Source organism: Heptranchias perlo, chromosome 9, assembly GCF_035084215.1.
Source record: "Heptranchias perlo isolate sHepPer1 chromosome 9, sHepPer1.hap1, whole genome shotgun sequence".
NCBI classification, from domain to species: Eukaryota; Metazoa; Chordata; class Chondrichthyes; order Hexanchiformes; family Hexanchidae; genus Heptranchias; species Heptranchias perlo.
Genome location: NC_090333.1, coordinates 32370139 through 32388524, shown reverse-complemented (window position 1 = coordinate 32388524; position 18386 = coordinate 32370139). Strand labels below are relative to the sequence as shown.

The window sequence follows — 18386 nt, the reverse complement described above, 5'->3', positions numbered from 1 at the left end:
TCATTCTTTGAGAAATTTTATTTGCACATGCAAATATAGATACCCCTGTCATCACAGCTGAAAGACCTGGGAGAAATCTGCATTGCATTCAATCAAGTAGTCTCCTGCTACTCCACTGTATGTCAGGTCATGTTCTGGGCATGTGCCTTAATTCTTTGACCTCAGCCAGCACGGAGACCCTAATTAACAACAATCGTACAAACATCTAAAGTAAGCAGTAAAACCATTCCAAGGCATGCTATGTCAGAAAGGGCAACAGGTAGGCTGAGAAAGCTTGTATGAGGATGTTCAGCTTCTTTACAGATGGCCTCAAGAGGAACCCTCTGAATGTAGATCCAAATAGCATGCAGTGCTCAAGCAGAATGAGCTCTGACTTTTCCTATTAGCTCCTATCCTATCCAGGAATAACACAAGGAAATAAACTCTATTATACTATTCACTAATTTATTTAGCTGTGCATTCGCCTAAAGTCTGGTTTCTAAAAGGAAAAGCAATTGCCTTGATACCATGGTATTTCTACAATCCACATAAAAGGGCAGTGCCTTGTGCAAGTCAATTAATTGACACTTATTTTCTTCCACTGAAAGAAAGTTCAAGATAAAATTTCGGCACAACATCATAAGCAAAACTCATTTTTGGAATGTAGACCAATTGCCCTATCCACATGTAAACCAAGATAACATGGGTCCACTACGAACGCACGCAGCTTGCTAGGTCTCTATGCTGAGATGAGGATCAATCATATTTTTAACCAAAGTTTTAGCTATGGCAGTCATTGAATGATGCAGGCAGATTGTCTGCAGGCAGAATACAGACTGAATCTCTCTATTGCTTAAAGCACTTAAGATATTTTGTCTACAGTTAAAATTATATATGTGCTTTTTGAAGCACATTATTGGTGTTGAATGGAAAACCATCAATATCCAAGGGGTGTCCTCCATGTATTCTGTTTATACAGGGAGTGTTAACATATTGTTTAGAATTATGGCAGCTTTTAGTAGGGTGCTTAGTGACAGTACCGTAAGATAGTGCAAAGAACATTTGTTCTTGTGCACATTCTGTAGCATTTAGTTGCTGTAAATGATGGTTGCTAAGTGGAAACTAGTAACAAAATCTAGTGTACACACACACGCTATTAAATTGCACTGAAAGTTGAATTTTGAGAGTATGGTCCTATTGCTTAAACAATGAATCTTTAAGTATAGAGTTAAGTGCTGATGCTATGTATTCTCCAAATCAAATTCAGTAACAGGACACCAAAAAATCTGTACCTTGTATACAACATTTTCAGTTACAAGAACACAGGCTCAAATTATTCTAATAAGGATTTGCTCAAAAACCAAATTCCAGTCCCTACAAACCCACAGAATGAATGACACATCACACTTTCTAAGCAGCTAAGCATAAACTAAGACACCATTGGGATGTATTCCAGTGCCATCTCTACCAAAAGCAACTGATACACTAACAGCAGCAATGTGTGCTCTTGATAGGATTGGAGAGAATTTAGCAACAATTGCTAACATAATGTTCAAACAGTTTGAAGCTGTCCTAAGACCAGTGGACAAACATTTCACATTAAGCCTTTAAGAGTACAGGCTTTGCTGGATACCAATGAAGTAGTAATCATAAACTGACGGGACTCATTCCTCAGAGCTGGTTCTCTCCGAAGGTATGCCATCAACTAGAAGTTCAAAGCTACTGCACAATGTTCAAAATGAGGAGACCCTCTGCACAGAATCTCACTACGCCAAGAACCATTTCTTTCTTGATCAATAGGCACAAAAATGATCGTAGTTTCCTCCATTGGAATCTTGTGAATAACTGCTAAAAGGAAAACTGTAAAAACATACCCAAACCTCAGCTACTATGAGACTAGCACGCTCTCAAGGGAAACTGTCCTGTTGCCCCACGACAAAGCACCATCAGCCTTTATTCTTCTCTGTAAAGTGACTCCGGATAGCTCAATGTGTCAAAAATTAGATTGATCACCTCAATGGAATGTTGAGGTCTATTTATGCAGCTAGACCATGCTTTTTCTACTTGATTCTGTATACACATATACAAGATGTTGGGCTAACTTTGCCTAACATTGCAAAATTTGCAGTGTTAAGGCAAACGATCCACATGGTTTGTTGATGTAACTGACAACAGTTGGGCATTAAGACCACTCAGTTCTGTTCCACACCCTTCTCCAGAACAGTGCACGGTACACTAAGGGTTAGACTTTTGATACAGCATGCTAGGTGTTCATTTGGAGAAGAAACCTTGACTCCGAGTCACCTCCATGCGGGATCACCACACTATGAGATGCTGATCACTAACACTCTCTTGTATCATGACTTCTAAAGGCAGTAGCAAATGTACAGACCAATTTTCTAAGATTCATTTGGAGGATCCTTAAACAGCTCATCATATGGCATCAAAAAGATGGCAGACATTAGGTCTATGATATCTATAATCCTGCACTCATTTCCTGGATCCAACTTGAGCTGTGAGGTGTTCTTTCTGAATGGCTGCAAAATAATACACTGTCCAGTTGGCCTCACCCACAGGTCTTATGCTGGACACAAGTGGGATTTTTCCATGATTATGACAAACCTCAGCCATGCTAACAGGTGCTATGACTTAGTGAAATGCCACCTTTGTTGACTCTGCAGAAGGTACTGAGATAACCAGCCACCCAGGCAAGCACAATGATAACATTAGATGCCCACGTCAGGCCAAACAGTTGATTTGATGGCACAACCTGATTAGACCTTTGCCAGTAAATTAATTGCTCAATTAATTTGGCGTTCTTAGGGGCTAAAGATTATCCCTGTATAGATTTCCCATGTCAAGAAAACATCACACAAACAGAGTAGATCTAGTAATCTCATTCAATTTTGGAACTGATCTCCAGTAAGCTAACATCAGGCCAGACCCCGATTACTATACCCATACTGTGGCCCAAAGAAAGATGGTTGTAAGAAGCCCATAAAGGTCACTTGTTGGGAGTCTATGCAAGATTTGGAGAATGGGTTCCTCTGGGGTAAGGGACCCCTGGATTAAAGTATATGGAGGCTTTGAGTGACCCACACATTATTGCCTCTGTAAATTTGGAACTTTGCTTCCCTCAGTATGTTCCTCTCTTCCTCCTCCTCATCGACAGGACTGTCCAGTTCCCAATCACCTGCAGACTAAGGGCGGAAAGGGGAAATTCTCAAGCAGTACCTTGTGGATTGACCAGCTGTGCAGGTCTATTCTACCCCTTTAAGTAGCATGTTTTATTAAATCAACTAGAGTGCAAATGGATTTGTTTAGGGAATCATCTCCTTCATCCAGACACTCTTCCATGGTTCAACCAGTCCTGTTCCAGAGAATCTGACCATCTTACCCAGAGGAAGGCATCTTTCACAGTAATTTTATGAAGGGAGGTGGGGGTGCAGTGAGTGCAAAAGACAAGGCTGAAACTTTTGCAACCATCTTCAGCCAGAAGTGCTGAGTGGATGATCCATCTCGGCCTCCTCGCGATATCCCCATCATCATAGAAGCCAGTCTTCAGCCAATTCGATTCACTTCACGTGATATCAAGAAACGGCCGAGTGCACTGGATACAACAAAGGCTATGGGCCCCGACAACATCCCAGCTATAGTGCTGAAGACTTGTGCTCCAGAACTAGCTGCGCCTCTAGTCAAACTGTTCCAATACAGCTTTAACACTGGCATCTACCAGACAATGTGGAAAATTGCCCAGGTATATCCTGTCCACAAAAAGCAGGACAAATCCAATCCGGCCAATTACCGCCCCATCAGTCTACTCTCCATCATCAGCAAAGTGATGGAAGGTGTCGTCGGCAGTGCTATCAAGCAGCACTTACTCACCAATAACCTGCTCACCGATGCTCAGTTTGGGTTCCGCCAGGACCACTCGGCCCCAGACCTCATTACAGCCTTGGTCCAAACATGGATAAAAGAGCTGAATTCCAGAGGTGAGGTGAGAGTGACTGCCCTTGACATCAAGGAAGCATTTGACCGCATGTGGCACCAAGGAACCCTAGCACAATTGAAGTCAATGGGAATCAGGGGGCAAACTCTCCAGTAGCTGGAGTCATACCTAGCACAAAGGAAGATGGTAGTAGTTGGAGGCCAATCATCTCAGCCCCAAGACATTGCTGCAAGAGTTCCTCAGGGCAGTGTCCCAGGCCCAACCATCTTCAGCTGCTTCATCAATGACCTTTCCTCCATCATAAGGTCAGAAATCGGGATGTTCAGTTCCATTCGCAACCCCTCAGATAATGAAGCCGTCCGTACCCACATGCAGCAAGACATGGACAACATCCAGGCTTGGGCTGATAAGTGGTAAGTAACATTCATGCCAGACAAGTGCCAGGCAATGACCATCTCCAACAAGAGAGAGAGTCTAACCAACTCCCCTTGACATTCAACAGCATTACCATCACCGAAATCCCCACTATCAACATCCTGGGGGTCACCATTGATCAGAAACTTAACTGGACCAGCCACAAATACTTTAGCTAAAAGAGGTGGTCACAGGCTGGGTATTCTGCGGCAAGCGACTCACCTCCTGACTCCACAAAGCCTTTCCACCATCTACAAGGCACAAGTCAGGAGTATGATGGAATACTCTCCACTTGCCTGGATGAGTGCAGTTCCAACAACACTCAAGAAGCTCGACACCATCCAGGACAAAGCAGCTCGCTTGATTGGCACCCCATCCACCACCCTAAACATTCATTCCCTTCACCACCAGTGCACCGTGGCTGCAGTGTGTACCATCTACAGGATGCACTGCAGCAACTCACCAAGGCTTCTTCGACAGCATCTCCCAAACCCACAACCTCTACCACCTAGAAGGACAAGGGCAGCAGGCACATGGGACCACCACCTGCACGTTTCCCTCCAAGTCACACACCACCCCAACTTGGAAATATATCGCCGTTCCTTCATAGTCACTGGGTCAAAATCCTAGAACTCCCTACCCAACAGAACTGAGGAAGAACCTTCACCACACGGACTGCAGCGGTTCAAGAAGGCAGCTCACCATCATCTTCTCAAGGGCAATTAGGGATGAGCAATAAATGCTGGCCTTGCCAGCGACGGCCACATCCCATGAATGAATTTAAAAAAAGTTAAGCAGTTGTAACTCTATTGCTGATCAACCTGGAAAAGATTTCACATAACATCCCTATCCTCATATCAACTTCCTAAGGATGCTTCTGCGGGAACACTCCTCAAAAATAGGTTAATAATGATGACCATTCTTCTGCAATTTGTATTGGGCTAACCATTCCACACAGAAGGGGTCCAGGGGAAATCAAGCAGGGCCTGGTTCCAGGTACGTTCAAGTATTTCCAGTAGCTTCTCCTTGGATGCAATTTTAGAACTTAAAAAATAGGAGGAGTAGGCCATACAGCCCCCGAGCCTGCTCCGCCATTCAATAAGATCATGGCTGATCATCTACCTCAACCCCATTTTCCCGCCCTATCCTCATATCCCTTGATTCCCTTAGTTTCCAAATATCCACTGATCTGAGTCTTGAATATACTCAACGACTAAGTTTTCCCTGGCTGGGGGCTCCTGAACGAGGGTTCACAGTCTCAGGATACGGGGTAGAACATTTAGGACTGAGGTGAGGAGAAATTTCTTCACTCAGAGGGTGGTGAACCTGTGGAATTCTCTACCACAGAAGGCTGTGGAGGCCAAGTCACTGAATATATTTAAGAAGGAGCTGGATAGATTTCTAGACACAAAAGGCATCAAGGAGTATGGGGAGAGAGCGGGAATATGGTATTAAAATAGAGGACCAGCTATGATCATATTGAGTGGCGGAGCAGGCTCGAAGGGCTGAATGGCCTACGCCTGCTCCTATGTTCTATGTTTCTATGGGCATCCACAGCCCTCTGGGATAGAGAATTCCATAGATTCACAATCCTCAGTGAAGAAATTTTTCCTCATGTTGGTCCTAAATGGCTGACCCCCTATTTTAAGACAATGATCTCTAGTTCCAGCCAGGGGAAACAGCCTCTCAGCATCTACCATGTCAAGCCATCTAAAAATGTTATACATTTCAATGAGATCACCTCTCCTTCCTCTAAATTCCAGAGAGTATAGGCCCATTCTACTCCATCTCTCCTCATAGGACAACCCTCTCATCCCAGGAATCAATCTAGTGAACCTTCGTTGCAACCCCTCTAAGGCAAGTATAACCTTCCTTAGGTAAGGAGACCAAAACTGTACACAGTTCTATTTTTTTTTGTATTATTTCTATAGGTGAGTTGCCTGAAAGGTGACTGGTATCGAGCAGTGTCAGCAACATGTTTCAGAGAGCGACCAGAATTTCTCTGTTAGGCATCCCTGTGCCAGAGCAGCTCTGCGTTGCCAACCTAAGAATTTCATCCTCAGAGAGCAACCATTTTGCCTTTGGCTTAGTAACTGATGGACACTCAGGATCAATCGGTACTGCTGTCAGGAATCCCTGGCATCAAGCAACGTTGATAGATTCTCTGCACTGATCAGTGCCGGTGAGTGCTCAGAAATACACAATTAAGAGTGGTTGAATGCACCAAGATTAGTATTCCTGACTTAGAGGCCTTTCTTGAACTATGGGTCTACCCATAATATATTACAAATGGATCTGATGCTCTTTCCACGTGCATTTGGAGCACCAAAGACAAAACGCAGCAGGTAGCAGTGTCATATTTTGGTGAGTAGTGTTTTATGTATCATGACAAGGCTATTACTATTTGCATAGTATTTAAAGTCTTTGGCAGAGGGTGTTAAGTTTGTACCAATTGAGGAGTTGCTCACCTGGATTGATGCAGGCAACATATTGCACAGATTACAGGATTGTCATTCCAGTTGTAGCAGATCAATAACAACTCTGAGGCACACTGTCCACTAACTGTAAATTCCCATTTTGTGCTTTGCTTTATGTCTCTATTTGAAATGACTGCCTACAAGTACGTGGATGTCGATAACTGAACAGGGAAATGCTTACTGCCAAAAATTGAGCCAATCTAACGTCGTTCATGTTTTATTTTCTTGTTTTATTCTCTTGTTTTATTCTACGCATGTCTTGAAGAAAACAACATTTCTATTGAAATTCATCAGGAAGGTTCATTAGCCAAACATCTCTAATCTCGGGAAAAAACTGAAAATGATTAAAAACCACAGACTAGCCCCGCTTAAAAGGAATTCATTCATAAAACTGTAAAGGACTATCTAATCTAAACTACCCCTCAGGAGAAACCAGAGGCTTTTCCCAATTCTTCTAGAGATGCAATGTGAGGAGGAAAGAACACTACCTTCTTAGCTGGAGAAAAATGTAGTCATGCAATGATGCCTAGAGTTTTATACAATGTTGGAGTACACCATCATATATAGTACCACCTATCTGCAACTTCATGACGATATTTGTGTATGCACAAATATCAGGCACATGATTTCCCCAGATCAAGCAAGATTTAATTACTACAGTATGCTCAACAAATACATATTCGATGTTTGACAAAAGTGTTTTTGTCTATCAAGTGCTTTTGCTCCATTAGTTTGTAAATAATTTTGAAATAGACTCAATACAAGATACTTAACTATTTGCCAAAGTGACAAGATTGAAATAGCATCCTAAGAAACAAATTGATTTCTCACTCCATATACTGTACCTTAGAGGTCAGGTCCCGATGAAAGACACCCTTTGAGTGCAAGTAGCTGAGCCCAGAGGCAAGGTCATATGCTATTTTGACCCGGACAGGCCAGGATAGATGATCGCCGCTGTCCAACAACTGTTCGAGATTCCCTCTATTAATGTACTGAAAAGAAAGCACACAAGAAAGGAAATCACCATCTGAAGTGGCCTCATGCTGTGCTCACTTCCCATCTATAACCCCAGTCTAAAATACTATTACTCACATTGACCACCATTAGCCAAAAAGCTAGGCTTGATCACTAAAAACGCTCTTAACAGCTAGTGTAATTTTTTTCGCCAAGTAATTCTCTGAGCAACCTACTGCCAAACCTATCGCTTTGACCAGTTATTAGATGTACGAGTGTGCTATAGGATAACTTATCTAATTTTGTGTAACTCTGCAGGCACACCAACACTCCAGTTGCATCCCAAAAGCATCACAGCTGAGATCAGGAACTCTCCTGGCAGGTGCAAAACCATATCCCATCATTCAATGGTGGATAAGATTTTTGCAGTAAGGCTCTGAGGAGTTTTAAGTCAGTTTGTATAATTAGGAACATAGGAACAAGAACAGGCCATTCAGCCCTTCGAACCAGTTACTAATATTAGAGATAATGAACCGTATCAGATACAAAAGTAGATATAGGATTATGCATGTGAAATCAACATATTTAATTATTCATCCCACCAACACCATTTATTGGGAGACAATGTGTTGAAGAATATTACATCAAAAGATAATTTCAGATAAGGAATGCTATTCACCCATCCAAAAAAAAAATACAGACCCCCTATTGCAGCATTTAATTGTTTCTTAAAGGGTTTTCTCCCACACTACCCTACCTAGATGTCTACTCCAAGTATTGGTGTCTTTGTGTGAGAACAATTTCCTGATATCGGAACTAAATTTTCCTTTTACTAATTTAAACCTGTGTCCTCTTTTCATACTCCAACAATTTAATTTAAAGTAGCAATCCAGATTTACCTTATCCTTTCACTTGAGTATCACACACACCTCAGTAAATATGGCATTTAGCCCACATCCCGAGAACAAAAAATAAATCACCTCTCCAATCTTTCCTCATAACGCAGACTCTTGACACTAGTGGTAGCCTCATGGCTTTTCTCTGAACTGCTTCCAGCACTATGTTTGAATCACAGAATCAAATGGCACAAAAGGAGGCCATTCGGCCCATCATGAATGTGCCAGCCAAAAAAGAGCTATCATGCCTAATCCCACTTTCCAGCACTTGGTCCATAGCCTTGTATGTGTTAGATGATAAAGAATTCAGCTAATTACTAATTTAAAACATTAGCTATGTAGATCATGACCCATCAAGCAGAATGAGCATTCTACAGTTCCAGACACCACCTGTCAAATCAAATCCAATCCACAAATGACTGGTACAGCAGCAAGACAATTAGGTATTTTTTGTCTTTAGTTCATTAGCTGGAAAATTAACATTTTGCAAACAAGATACAATATCAGATTATGCTGTTGGCTGAAAAGGGAAACTGAATAAATTGGCTTCATGAAGATACTATGACAATATTATGTGACACACTAAAGACATATTTAAAACAGACTGCAAGATTCCCTAAGGTAGCATCTTTCACATTCTTTGATTTAAACCCAGGTGATCAACAAAGGGAATTATTATGGATGCTGCCCCCTCCAAGGACTTCATAACATTACCCAATATACTCTCCTTTTCCATATCGTTGTACATCTCCCTGAAAGAACACATTAATTCTTTTTGAATTGTGGTAGAAAAACAACGCATATATACAATCAATATTATTACACAAGATTAATGTATATCTATAAACAATGCATTCCTAAAGAGGGATCAAAGGATCTGAATAGATTTTGGCATATGGAGAATGAGATATTAGAGAATCTGATACTTGTTCTCATTCAGCATCCTCCTAATACTGCAGGAGTCTGACTCAGGACTAAAATGGACATCCAAATTCAAAGATAGATTTGGCTAGCTACTTGAAGTCACCCGAGACACACTCTTGCAGTTCTGCTGATCAAGTGACCACAATTGAAAAAAGGCATCTTCAATATCTTGGCGTATTAGCCTGCTTGAAAATCCAAAGTCCTCAGCCAAGCAAGACAGCAGACACAAACAATGACTGTGTTGTATGTAGTCTTCTGCTACAAAATATTGATGTAGAAGGCTATCCTGGGGGGAGGGGGGGGGTGTTGAGTCACCACACTCCAAGACTAATCCTCGGAAGTCCTTTGGTGGAACAGTTCTGCCTGGTATATTTGCCAGTAGACTATCCCCACCTTCATCCAAACACAAAAAAGCTCTATGACCCTTGTAGTTTAGCCAATTCAATTTAACTCTGGTGTTTTTCCACACTTTTGCTACTTGGCCTGGAAGCAAAATCAGCCTGCAATCCTGTAGAAAGTTCTCTCCTGCAGGTGTCAATTCCTAGTACTAAAGATGAAATTGTTGCAAGTGTATCAAACAAGCAAACTGAACACAATGCTAAATAACTGGCATTAAAAGGATTCATGAAGCTCTGGGAGAATTTTAGACAATGTATAATTCTAGTGAATAATTCTTCTAACTAAACTAAGTGGACAAATTAAAATAATTTCCTATCACAGAAACAATGTGGGTAGCTCGAGCAGGTAGTTCAGCAGTGCTGAATGTCTATGTGCTACAATCAAAATAGGTGCATTAACAAAGGGAGAAATATAATAAAGGGAGAATTATATAGACACCATTTACCCCCAGACATCAAAACATATTAAACAGCTATAATGATTCTTACCATTAGTAAGCTAGGCATGCTCATGCAGTATATACAGAAGATGCTGAGCAAGATATAAAAAAAGGATTGGTATTCCCATAAATCAGGCTACTATTTTGTCTGAAAACCTTAGATATCCCTGTTTTAACCAAGTGAATTGCAACCACACTTCAAAACATAGCAATCACAATGGTTGCTTTTATCAGCAACTACCAAAGATATGTGTGTAACAAGGCTGTAATGCAATACCTTAGATCCGGATGGTTCTGTAAACTATCTTCCAAATACTCAGAATCTGTTCCAGCCTCATAACACACACCAAGGCAGAGTTTATTTTGGTAATCAAATATAGAAAGTAACTTTCAGTTCTTTATTTCAAAAATGTTTGCCAATTTTCATGCTGATCAAGATGAGGGCTTCACAGGGTAGTTGCAGAGAGAGGCTGTTTCCCCTGGCTGGAGAGTTTAGAACTAGGGAGCAGAGTCACAGGAGGAGGGGTGGGCAATTTAGGACTGAGATAAGGGTGAATTTCTTCACTCAAAGGGTGGTGAATCTTTGGAATTCTCTACCCCAGAGGGCTGTGGATGCTCAGTCATTGAGTATATTCAAAACAGCGAACGATACATTTTTGGACTCTAGGGGAATCAAGAGAAATGGGGATCGGGCGGAAAAGTGGGGTTGAGGTCGAAGATCGGCCATGATCTTATTGAATGGCGGAGCAGGCGCGAGGGGCCGTATGGCCAACTCCTGCTCCTATTTTGTATGTTCGTAAGAGAGTTCTGGGGTAATAGAATACTGTTCCATTTTGACAACGAGGGTCAGCATCAAGTAATCTTAAGTGAGCTACAGAAGAAATAGAAGTTTCTTCTGCATTGGTACTATGTTCAGTTACCACACCATGTATCCTTATTTCTCATGATTGCCAATTCGTATTAAATTATGAGTAGTTTTGCTATGGACTTGAACCCACTAGAAATGGGGTTGAAAATGCCAAAACCTATTTCACTTACAATTCTTACAGCTGGGCAAAGAAACTTCACCCCATTATTAGATTCAAACATTGATCTCAAAATAGAAAATACAGTATGCTTGTCCATCCACCACCCAGATTCTTATTGTAATTCTCACTGCATCAAACAGGAAATAGCACCTAAATTTGGTGCACAAGGAAGTAGTCTGGTGAAAAGGAGACTACTTCCAGAGATATTTGAAAAACGGGACACCCGCGAACACGAAATAGTGCATCATAGGAACAGGAGTAGGCCATTCAACCCCTTGAGCCAGTTCTGCCATTCAATGAGATCATGGCTGATCTGTATTATATTTCTCCCTTTGTTAATGTATCCTAATTCCATCCACCCGTCTTGGCTCCATATCACTTAATACCTTTGGCTATCAAAAATCAGCTACAATCATCTCCAAGATAGATGAGGGCTGTGCAGTAGACGTGGTCTACATGGACTTCAGCAAAGCATTTGACAAGGTACCGCATGGTAGGTTGTTACATAAGGTTAAATCTCATGGGATCCAAGGTGAGGTAGCAAATTGGATACAAAATTGGCTTGACGACAGAAGACAGAGGGTGGTTGTAGAGGGTTGTTTTTCAAACTGGATGCCTGTGTCCAGCGGTGTGCCTCAGGGATCGGTGCTGGGTCCGCTGTTATTTGTTATTTATATTAATGATTTGGATGAGAATTTAGGAGGCATGGTTAGTAAGTTTGCAGATGACACCAAGATTGGTGGCATTGTGGACAGTGAAGAAGGTTATCTGGGATTGCAACGGGATCTTGATAAATTGGGCCAGTGGGCCGATGAATGGCAGATGGAGTTTAATTTAGATAAATGTGAGGTGATGCATTTTGGTAGATCAAATCGGGCCAGGACCTACTCCGTTAATGGTAGGGCGTTGGGGAGAGTTATAGAACAAAGAGATCTAGGAGTACAGATTCATAGCTCCTTGAAAGTGGAGTCACAGGTGGATAGGGTGGTGAAGAAGGCATTCGGCATGCTTGGTTTCATTGGTCAGAACATTGAATGCAGGAGTTGGGATGTCTTGTTGAAGTTGTACAGGGCATTGGTGAGGCCACACTTGGAGTACTGTGTACAGTTCTGGTCACCCTATTATAGAAAGGATATTATTAAACTAGAAAGAGTGCAGAAAAGATTTACTAGGATGCTACCGGGACTTGATGGTTTGACTTACAGGGAGAGGTTAGACAGACTGGGACTTTTTTCCCTGGAGAGTAGGAGGTTAAGGGGTGATCTTATAGAAGTCTATAAAATAATGAGGGGCATAGATAAGGTCGATAGTCAAAATCTTTTCCCAAAGGTAGGGGAGTCTATAACGAGGGGGCATAGATTTAAGGTGAGAGGGGAGAGATACAAAAGGGTCCAGAGGGGCAATTTTTTCACTCAAAGGGTGGTGAGTGTCTGGAACGAGCTGCCAGAGGCAGTAGTAGAGGCGGGTACAATTTTGTCTTTTAAAAAGCATTTGGACAGTTACATGGGTAAGATGGGTATAGAGGGATATGGGCCAAGTGCAGGCAATTGGGACTAGCTTAGTGGTATAAACTGGGCGACATGGACATGTTGGGCCGAAGGGCCTGTTTCCATGTTGTAACTTCTATGATTCTATGAATTCAACTTTTTGACGTTCACAAGAAATGAAAATCACTGAAATACAGGAACACACCAGTCTGCAGTCCTGACATCTCGAAGGTGAGATTTGGATCAACCAACCATCTACACAAGGACAAATGTAAGACTGCTATAGCCACCGATGACCTGCAATCTCTCAACCATTTTGTAAACACTCAAACAGGTGTGTCGTTGAACACAAGTTCCTTAGTACCGGCAATTTTCTTCTTGTATGTGGAACCACACATTTCTTGTGCTGGTTAAAACTGACATATGGAAATAAGCATCTTTAAGATCTACTGCATCTACACAATCCTCTGAGCAGTCCATCTTTACTTTAAACACCCCTGTCCATTTTTGCTTACGGCACAGCAGCAATTTTGAAATTCTCAAAAAAAAATCTAAAATTTAGTTTCTGTTCCAAAAAAAGTCAAAAGGCACAAGAATTTTAGGGTCATGGAACAGCCAGAGTAAAATTCCTTTTGTTCCTGGCTTAATGAAAGCTCTCCTTTTGGGCCAGAGTGAAAGTCACTTAATTTGACAGAATGGCTGCTAGGGCAAGCCTCCCTAAGATTGTACATACAATTCTCTTGAACTAAGGGAAATGCTTAAAGCGTAAAAAGTAGCCCCTTGTCAGAGTATCTTCTGCGATATTTCCCCATTGGCCCACAAATAAGAGGAAATATTCTCCGCCCTATCTCAGTCGCTTATTTTTCCAAGTGGGGTTGCATGTTTGTTGTTACTACAAGCATTCTGCTGGCTGGTTCTTAGCATCTAAATCTCTGGTGCAATAGTGTGGCTTAAAAAAGCCTCTGAAATAAGTCTGGCCTGGCAGCTCAATCCATGTGGGTACACCCTTTTCCTCCAATCCAACTGTAAGGAAATCCAAATGCACAGTATACATAAAACAAATTTTCCACAGGAAAAGTAGTAGGGAGTGACCATACTGTCAACAGGAGAAAATAGGTGATGCATTAGCCTTCATATGGAAATAAATATTTGCAAATGATTCCTTTGGCCATGTTCCTTCTTCCTCGCCAGAATTTGGACGTAATTTTGTGATACAAGGAGGATCTTAAGGGCAGTTACAATGAGCAAGTTTAAATAATCAAATTATGACATACACCAAACAGAAGTTTATGATACAATTTATCCTCCCCTAATCACAAGACATTGTAAAATGACGTGCAACTAATAACCACTGCATCGATTTCTAGCTCAATACTGTAGTAGTAAAAATGGTCGTTATATAGGACCTTAAAGAACTTCATAAAGACCTACAGCAACCCTTGCAACTACAATAAGTTTTCAGACTATCAAATGTCTGGTGGTAACTAAAAAGGTAAGAATAAGCATTATAATCTCAATCATACAAATCAGGAGCAATACAGGAAATGTAAAAATTATTTATGTCTCCACAACAATTACAGAGGCTTTACTTAAACTCTAGATATTACTGATGTTATCCACTATGTACTTGGAATTAAAAACAAAAAAAGTCTTGCATTTATACAGCATCTTTTATGGCCTCAGGAGGTCCCACAGCACTTTACAGCCAACAAAGTACTTTTGAAGTATACTCACTGTTGCAATGTAGGAAATGCGCTAATTTGTGCACAGCAAGCTCTCACAAACAGCAATTAAATAAATGGCCATTTCATAAGTACATAAGAAATAGGAGCAGGAGTAGGCCATACGGCCCCTCGAGCCTGCTGAGTCATTCGATCAGATCATGGCTGATCTTCGACCTCAACTCCACTTTCCTGTCAGGTCCCCATTTCCCTCGAGTTCCCTAGAGTCCAAAAATCTATCTATCTTAGCACTGAAAATATTTAACAACTCAGCACCCATAGCCCTCTGGGGCAGAGAATTCCAAAGATTCGCAACCCCCCCCCCCCCCCCCCCCCCCGAGTGAAGAAATTCCTCCTAATCTCAGTTTTAAATGGCCGATCCCTTATCCTGCGACTATGCCCCCTAGTTCCAGACTCTCCAGCCATGGAAAACAACCTCTCAGCATCTACCCTGTCAAGCCCGCTCATAATCTTATATGTTTCAATGAGATCGCCTCTCATTCTTCTAAGCTCAAGAGTATAGGCCCATTCTACTCAACCTCTCCTCACAGAACAACCCTCTCATCCCAGAAATTAAACTAGTGAACCTTTGTGGCACCGCCTCTAAGGCGAGTATATCCTTCCTTAGATAAAGAGACCAAAACTGTATGCAGTACTCCAGATGAGGTCTCACTAAAGCCCTATACAAATGTAGTAAGACTTCCTTACTCTTGTACTCCAACCACCTTGCAATCAAGGCCAACATGCCATTTGCTTTCCTAATTGCTGCTGTACCTGCATGCTAACTTTCTTGTATGAGAGCACCCAAGTCTCTCTGAACAACATTTAATAGTTTCTCACCATGTACAAAATATTCTGTTTTTCTATTCTTCCTACCAAAGTGAATAACCTCACATTTCACCACATTATACTCCATCTGCCACTTTCTTGCCCACTCACTTAACCTGTCCATATCCCTTTGCGTCCTCCTCACAGCTTACTTTCCCATCTAGCTTTGTATCGTCAGCAAACTTGGATACATTCTACTCGGTCCCTTCATCTAAGTTATTAATATAGATTGTAAATAGCTGAGACCCAAGCACTGATCCTTGCGGCACCCCACTGGTTACAGCCTACCAACATGAGAATGGCCCGTTTATCCCTCCTGTTTTCTGTCCGTTAACCAATCCTCTATCCATGCTAATATATTACCCCCCAACCCCATGAGCCCTCACCTTGTGTAACAACCTTTTATGTGGCACATTATCAAATGCCTTTTGAAAATTCAAATATATTACATCCGCAGGTTCCCCTTTATCTACCCTGCTAGTTACATCCTCAAAAAAACTCAATCATCTGTTATAGGTGCTGGTTGAGGGATAAATTTTGGCCAGGACACCGGGAAAACGCTCCTGCTCTTCCTCGAATAGCGCCAAGCGATCTTTTACGTTCAACTGAGAGGGCACGTTTAACATCTTATTCGAAGGAGGGTAGCTCCAACGTGCAGCACTTCCTCAGTACTGCAATGAGATGTCAGCCCAGATTACGTGCTGACGTTCTGCAGTGAAGCTTGAATCCATGACCTCTGACTCAAGCGTGAATACTGCCACTAAGCCACAGCTGACACTGTTACACAGGAAAACATTTATATGCCTAAGTTTGTAACTTAAAATTCAGCTGTGTAGCAGTGTAAGATGGCATTGGAGGCATCATGTGTGCTGGCAGGAAAACAGCACTGCATAATGGACTGTGTTAACCGTATGCCAACACTGACTTCATACTAGTCTAAAATCACGGTAAGATTCTGCACTGGTATCACTAATGTAAGGTAATTAAATTTCATCAGTACAAGCATCGAGTAGCTGATTTGTTTACAGATTAACTTCAAATTTATTGCTTGGTAAATCTGCAGCTTTATCACAGTTGTTAATTCTGTAGTTTGATAGTTACCATGTGGCTGAAATTCTAATCAACCCTCTTTACCACTGTCTCCCTCTTTTCTCTTTCCTCCTCCCCCCACCCCTTTACTGGTCTCATACCAACCTGCTCACTTTGTCTCCTCTGGTGACCCTCCATTGTCAGACCCAAGATCAGCATCAGCCTCATCAAGCTTTTATACAAACATTTATATTAGCTGAAGTTCCATATCGTTGCTCAAGTTAATGAAGAGGTTTTAAAATCAGACGCATTATGCCACATAGTATGATCGGGGGACACCGATTTATCAGCATTGCAGGTGGCACTGGGATCCGGGAGCACTTATATCATTTGTATGGTTCCTCAGGGTGATACAGGTTTAAAAAGATTAAATAAAACTATCACTGGGCAATTTATTTTGAATTAATCCAAATTGAAACGTCATTCTTGAGCAGCTATAAGATGAGATTTCTGGATTTGTACCCAAATGAATGACAAATTTACAGAAAGTTGAATTCTCATTTGGAAAAGATATGCCTGCTATTTACAGTTTTCACAGAATAATGAGCAGAGTTGTGGAGTTCAATTCCAAAGCACCAGTCAAATATCTCAGAATACATTTAATAAAAGTAGAATTTGATTTATTCATTGATTCAGGGGCTCTGAAGTTATCCCCTACATGGCATAAACATTGCTACAATTATAAAACAGTGTATCCACAGACTCACCATGAGCAACACCACAAGAGATCTGTTAACAGTTCTGTTCTGAACATACTTTGCTATATACACCACAATTCAACATAAATGCATCTGCATACAAAACTACACAGTTAGTTCCACTTGACATCAACTCTGGGAAGTTTGCCTCTTAAATAGTAGAGGAAATGAATGAACCAGGCTTCCTGTTGTGATAGCTCTGGGAGGAAGAATTCCTACTTCCAACACCAGATTCAAACCAGTTAGAGCTGCTTAGATAAAATATTTGAAGAGATAGCATACTACATATTAAGGCTATTACTGTTTAAATTATACGCTAATCATAAAACAGTGAAGGTTGGAAATCATAGCTAATTGTTTCAATGATAAATTACCATTATTTGCAAGTTTCCAAATTCAGTTGCGAATGACATGAGTTAATTAAAAAAATCCTAAATCTCATTGAATTCAGACCCATCATTTTTGAAAGTAACAGCTGTTTATAAGTAAACAGCAGGATCAGAAGCTGGCAAAGTCACTGGTAAAAGACATACGAGCCCCACAAACGATGACTTGCTAATCTATTACAAATAAAAAAGGCTTCCTGCCGTACCTTTATATTTCCTCAAACTTATTTCAATTTTTTTTTGGTCTTCAGTACACTAATGGAGGGACAGTTTGGTGAGCACCTATTAGTACCAGAATTCATGTCAGCCACACACTCACCACAACCAGCAAGAATCTAAGTGTGTTAGCATTGATCTATTGTATGGCTAGTCTATCACTATTTTCTTGTTTATGATCAAAATATCCCCAACTATGGTTATTATAAGGCACAATGCACCTGTAACAAAAATGTGTTTTTGTCTGTATTAGATTATTGATTTGCATTCCTTACAAGTAACGGTATACACACGGTTAATGATGGTTAAATGGAAGCGCGCAGCCCCCTTATAAGACTTCACTGACTGACCTGTCTCCTGAGAGCGGGTTGGTCGCCCGCCCCCCGACCCACCTCCATTAAAACCAGAAGGGGCCGCATTGGAGCCAGGTTGCAGGTGCATTTCAAATTTCTGCAAATTTTACTTCCCAACCGTTCTTGGGGGTTAAAATTCCCCCAACGTG

At 41.4% G+C, this 18386-nt stretch overlaps 1 protein-coding gene across 2 annotated transcripts in view; it reads right to left on the bottom strand.

Moving 5' to 3' along the window:
* The window catches only part of tesk2 (testis associated actin remodelling kinase 2), a 100991-nt gene that overhangs the window by 28054 nt on the left and 54551 nt on the right, over positions 1–18386 (bottom strand). For both annotated transcript variants that reach the window (XM_067990133.1, XM_067990134.1), the window contains one exon: positions 7665–7811. In XM_067990133.1, the coding sequence (XP_067846234.1) occupies positions 7665–7811 (147 nt within the window). The remainder of the gene's footprint in view (positions 1–7664; positions 7812–18386) is intronic.